Source organism: Mytilus galloprovincialis, chromosome 10 (genome assembly GCF_965363235.1).
Source record: "Mytilus galloprovincialis chromosome 10, xbMytGall1.hap1.1, whole genome shotgun sequence".
Taxonomy (NCBI): domain Eukaryota; kingdom Metazoa; phylum Mollusca; class Bivalvia; order Mytilida; family Mytilidae; genus Mytilus; species Mytilus galloprovincialis.
In genome coordinates, this window is record NC_134847.1 from 11,887,801 (window position 1) to 11,893,970 (window position 6,170).

Sequence of the window (6,170 nt, forward strand, 5' to 3'; positions counted from 1 at the left end):
CAACCTCTTGTAATTTTCAGAATATTTGAATAAAAATTAAAATCCAGTGCATACCTCAATTATGTGTTTCAACTTTAAACATCCTACAAAACAGTTGACAGTGTATCTTCAAAACTATAGGAGGAGATAACAGGACAAAACCATGATCTCTTTATGCAGCTTTAAAAAACAAATCATTTGGCCACGCATACCTCCATTAAAGATATGCATATCCTACAAAATAATAAATCGGTACCTCCAAAACTGTTTTCATTTGATATGTTTGTATATCTGACCTCCTGGGAGACATGTTTCCCGGTCTTTGGATCGTTATAAATCAGAACATTCTTCCGATCTGAATAAGTAACTAGATATGTCCTTTCACTCGGCATGAATTTTTATGCATGTATAGAAGGGAACGCTTACCATGTCGATGCATCTATTCCTACATTGGTTCGGATTCATGCGATTCCCTTGTGTTTATTCCAAATGGCTACGTCAGTAAACAACTGTTTCATTTTTGGGAAAATAGTCTGATGCTAACCTAGTTTTAAAAGGGCCATGTTCATTGTTGCTTTTTCAAAGAGGTCTTTACCTCAGCGCTTTTGCTATACAAGTAATCGCGATAGAAAAATCTTAGTATCATCATATTTGAAAGTCAAAGATGGAAACGAATTTTGCAGTATTTAGTTTTTTTTCCAACCAACATATTTTAAAAGCAGTGGAGATCTATAACAGAGAAATCTTGTCTGATATAGTACTAATCTAGGCTTGTCCTCTCCCTTGTAACATACGGGTATCTCAGATACCTTATATCTGTCAGAGCCAAAAAAAGATAAAGGGCAGGGAACCAGTCTAAGTACTGAACGTGCATATCTGGTAGAAGACTATGGGTGTGTTTGGATATACGCCTGAGGCGGCATATGGTTTGATATTTTGTGTATAAAATATCAAACCATAGGTACCTATGGGTAACCAAAGTTTGCCTCAGGCGTATATCCAATCACACCCTATAGCAATAAGCATGGTACAAACGGAAGAATCTCAAAGAATACAATATTTATGTAACATCAAAGACCTGTCTAAATTTGAAAAGGAGTATTTTCGTGCGAGCTTAACAGAAGTATTGTTTTCAAAGGGCCTATCCAACTTTTCCCACTTTGTCCACGACAGTCAAAGTTTGACGGTTTTTTTTTTTCTTTCCTTTATTTGTCGAATGATCTGGCATATTTTTGAACTTCTTGTATAAACGGTGAATTATTGCAACATCCTTCAACGTTAGACAACCAATAGTCTATCATTCAATGCAACATGTAAAATACGTTCAAATATGCAGATTCCACATGTAAGCGAAGAAAAATCTTCCAGTAACCCATATCTGGTGTAGCAGGAAATTTTCATACATGTATATTCAAAGTAATATTTTTAAACAATATAAATTATTTACTTTTCATTTTTAATATTTACGGTATAAACAAATTTGTCTAATATCAAATCCCGTTGCTTTTATTTGAATTTGTTGTTCAATATAAGATTGGATTATGTCCCTTATGCCAAGTAACATTTGTGATATTTATAAGGAACGATAACTCTGTCGGACTTGTCGCTGATTTAGCGTGATGAGTAACATTAGATATACAGAGTATCAGTTGATTGTCGTCACAAGCAACAGATGTTTGCTAGAAATCTATCTGATTTATTCAGATGAAAGTTTGTGGAATTAATTACATCTTTGTTAAACTTCTATTAAACCAGATGTCGTTACTGAATACTTCTCATCCTATTGTTCAAAACGCGACCGTCAGTGAAAACACCTTCTAAAGCACGGAACTGAAAAGGATGATATTTCTTTTCCATTCTTGTGCATACTAATATGAATTGACCAAATACGTGAGATGTACCATATAAGTGGACATTGGGATGACAAACTGTTACAACAAATAGTGTTTTTTCTTCTTCATTATATTTATTTAGTTTATTGCGTCAGAAAAATAAGTTTTAAATGATATTACCGCATAGAGTTTGTTCGTATCAGAACATTTTTCATGTTTTAGTTTTGATTTAATTAATATGACACAAGGATTATGTTGTTAACCGTTACACACCTGCAGCGAGACAAATGATGAATGTGTGACAACGAGGGTGTCACACCGCAGCTATATTTATTCCTGTTAAGTGAAATGTTTTATATAAATTCATGACTCGGATGTGAAAACAAGGCAAAAACAACGACACAAAATTCCAGGTAGATTTATGAAAAGGACACTAACGTATAGCAATTTTTGAACTGTCATGTAAATAATTAATACCTCGGCAGGAAATTTAGGGTAAGGTGTTTGTTTTTCGTTACATATAGTTTCAACTGACAGCTAGTTATTTATGTATAAACACGCACAACGTTGACTTTAGTTATTATAAAAGTCGTTTACAGTGAATAGAAAGTGGAAACCGTAACAAAAGGCTAGAATTGGTTTAACATAAGTAAATAACTCGACTGAAAAGAATCCATTATTGTTCACAAAAGAAGATTCAACTATTCATAAATCTCATGCCAATAATATTAATCCCCGGATAGTTGTTAATGATTGGCAGATTTGATTGATGGTTGGAATAGATCGTAAAGTACTGAAGCGGGGAGGAGTCGCCAATCATAACAAACCATCTGATTGGGTCGAGTTTGTGTGAAACCCAACACCAGTAGGGCATGATCGCTGGCATGCACTCTTTTCTAAGCTAAAACGATATTTTATCCACAGATTAAATAGAACAACGAAGGAAAGATAGACATTATTTCACATGGCATTCGTGAGAAGGAAAGATTTGTTGATAACGAACATTATCTATGTCTAACTCGGTTCTCTTGAGAGATGCAGGAATATTTACTTGATGCCAACAGCGGTGGGAGGAGAAGTCGTGTATATTATGTGGATTTAATTCGCATTTAAGTGATCAGTAAAATATTAAAGACTATTAATTGCAACTTATGTAATTTACCAGTTATAATTACTATGGAATTGACAACACGTGTAGTGTTGGCAAGCTTTATGTGTTTATTTCTGCCGAAAGGATTGTATATGTTCGGTACGGAAATAGTCCGAAAATGTGACCCTATCCGAATAGAAATGTGCAAAGGGTTAGGATATAACGTTACGGGTATGCCAAATCTTGTAGGACACGATTTACAACAAGACGCTGAGTTACAACTGCAGACATTTACCCCTTTGATACAATACGGGTGTTCAAAACAACTGAAGTTTTTCTTGTGTTCTGTTTACGTTCCAATGTGTACAGAGAAAGTCATGGACCCAATTGGACCGTGTAGACCAATGTGTACCAATGTTCAAAAACGTTGTAGGCCTGTTTTAAATGAATTTGGATTTCCGTGGCCAGCGGCATTGAATTGCTCAAAATTTCCACCTAAAAACGATCAAAATCATATGTGTATGGACGGTCCGGGGGAGGAAGATGACCCCTTACCTCGTCGTCCTGGAAGACCGAAGCCTGGGTCGTATCCGAAGCCTGGGCAGCCTGGGGCCAATCCAATGTACCCAACTCAACTACCATCCATTCCTATGGACTGGAATATAATCAGTAGCTTAAAATGTATGCATTATAGACACGCCGAAATGTACACGTACATCAACCGAACGGACAGATGTGCACTGCAATGTGGATACCATGATGCATTCAGCAGCGAGGACAAATATTTCGCAGACATTTGGATGGCTATTTGGGCCGGATTATGTTTCGTATCAACTCTATTCACAGTGCTAACATTCATCATTGAAACACATCGATTTCGTTATCCAGAAAGACCCATCATTTTTCTATCCATGTGCTTTAACATTTTCAGCATTGCATTTATAGTTCGACTTATCGCAGGACGGGAATCTATAGCATGTGACAAAGACCCAACAGTAACAAGTCCACAAAATGGACTAGGAATTTTAATTCAAGAAGGTTTAGAAAATACAGACTGTGCTATAGTATTTTTATTGTTATACTTTTTTGGTACTGCCGCCTCACTCTGGTGGGTGATTTTAACATTGACTTGGTTCCTGGCAGCAGGATTAAAGTGGGGCCACGAGGCCATCCAAATTCACAGTAGTTACTTTCATTTAGTGGCTTGGGCCATTCCGGCCATTAAAACAATTGTTATTTTAGTGATGCGTGATGTAGACGCTGATGAATTGACTGGGGTTTGTTATGTGGGGAATCAGAATACCCGAACTTTATTGGGGTTTGTTATTGCCCCTTTACTAGTCTACCTCTTCATTGGAATAACTTTCCTAGTCGCTGGTTTTGTAGCTTTATTTAGAATCCGAAAACAAGTGCGAAACGATGGAGTTAAAACAGACAAACTAGAAGTGCTAATGATCCGAATTGGAATTTTTTCCGTCTTATATACTGTTCCAGCAGCTTGTGTCATAGCGTGCTTATTTTATGAATACACAAGCAGGGATTCGTGGTATTCGAAATATTCCACAAATTTACCAAAGATTGAAATTTTTATGTTAAAAATATTTATGTCGCTTGTTGTGGGAATTACCAGTGGTATGTGGGTATGGTCTTCGAAAACAATCAATTCTTGGAGGAATTTCGTTGGGAAATTATGTATTAGTAAAAAACCTGAACGAAAACAGTACGAATACCATGTTCCTCAACATCATTACCAACAGATTCCAATTAAACAAAACAGGGCAATTCGGGTAGAAAAAAGCAAACGTTATATAAAGGCAGACAGTGAGACAATAGTCTAGGCATGGTTTGTTTTAAATATATTACGTTATACGGCTGGGCTATTTGTTGTTTTCGTGATTGTTGCATTATACGTTAAAATAAACATTTGTGAAATACTCGTATCAGCTTCATAAGTTGATGGATAACTCTCCAAGGGTAATATGTGTGTGTGTATTATTAAACTCTATTAACGAGAATTCTGTTAAATCAAAGCTTTTCTCTTATAATGTTGATTGTGTTCAAACTACCATCATTCATTGATAAATCTGTTGAAGTCTGTGGAATTAAAACCATGATACAAAACAGCGGGGTTTAAGCCATATGGATCTTTCAGAAAACAAAAACAGGAAAAGACTACCCGCAGATTTTCGTTAAAGATTTATGGGGGTATCTACTTTCATAGTTTCTGACAGTTATATTTTGAATCTAAGATATTGGCAACATGCTACATGGAACTCCATTAACTAGGTAAAAAAATCACTTCACTCAATAGATTTGAAAATCTTTTTCTACATCGCAGTGGTATGCGATGCATTTTAATGTGTATTGTAGAACTGCCTCAGTATTAAAGGGTCAAAGGTTTTTATTATCTGATTATAAACATGCATGCCAGGTTTAAGTCGTTAAAATTGGAAAATTGTTAACACGTTTCAATTTTGAATACTTCTTCCCAGTTTTGTTCGAATTTTTCTACTTTATCAAGATTATTTGGAATGTAAAGTTGATAAAAATTTTGATGTTTAGAAAAATTAGAGAATTTAGTTTTATAAAAAAATTTTTTAGAGGAATGTTCGCGTGAACAATCTGTAATTTTTCAGTTCAATAGAGACAGCCTTTGAATAAAGGCACATTGTAAATCAGTTGTTTATATAAAACAAAAATTACCTAGTTTAACGAGTGCAGTAATGTAGAATTGTTTTCATTTGGGAATTTAAGCTTGACTTCATTATTCTGAAAGATTGGGGCTAAGTAAAAACAGTGAATAAGAATATAATTTAGAAAATCTGGGTAGAAATAATTTTATTTTGGCTGTGCTGTGAACTACAATAAACTATATCAAAGGTTGATATTCCCAAGTAACTATTTATAATGATCTATTGTACAAACAGTCGTTCAAGCAGAACATCTCATTATATTATGTTATTTTTCATATTTTTGCATTGTTCAAGATCCCTTATTATTGTTCATTATTTTCATATCTTGTTATTTATGGTCAGAGATAAAAATGTCAGATTTAAAAGACTTTTGCCTTCTAGTTTTTCATGCATTTACCCCCTTATCGCCACCTCTAGATCGACCGAGCATGTGAGACCAACATATCCGATTTTGTTGACATATTATTATATATGGCTTAATAGAATATAATAGTCTGTTATTATGAACATTTAAATATATTCACTAGTGTCATGAAGGTGGAGTTAAATAGTTGTGTTACCTTACTAAATCCAATT

The 6,170-nt window shown here is 34.8% G+C and overlaps 1 protein-coding gene across 1 annotated transcript; it reads left to right on the top strand.

The window, feature by feature from the left end:
- The first annotated feature begins 1,804 nt into the window (after positions 1-1,804).
- On the top strand, positions 1,805-5,961 carry LOC143049850 (frizzled-4-like). The gene has a single exon (XM_076223597.1). It carries the CDS (start codon positions 2,988-2,990, stop codon positions 4,737-4,739), a length of 1,752 nt encoding a protein of 583 aa, XP_076079712.1. The 5' UTR covers positions 1,805-2,987; the 3' UTR covers positions 4,740-5,961.
- Positions 5,962-6,170: the final 209 nt, after the last annotated feature.

Coding starts and splice junctions, on each gene's coding strand:
- LOC143049850 (XM_076223597.1), top strand. CDS start 2,988: ATGGAATTGACAACACGTGTAGTGTTGGCAAGCTTTATGTGTTTATTT.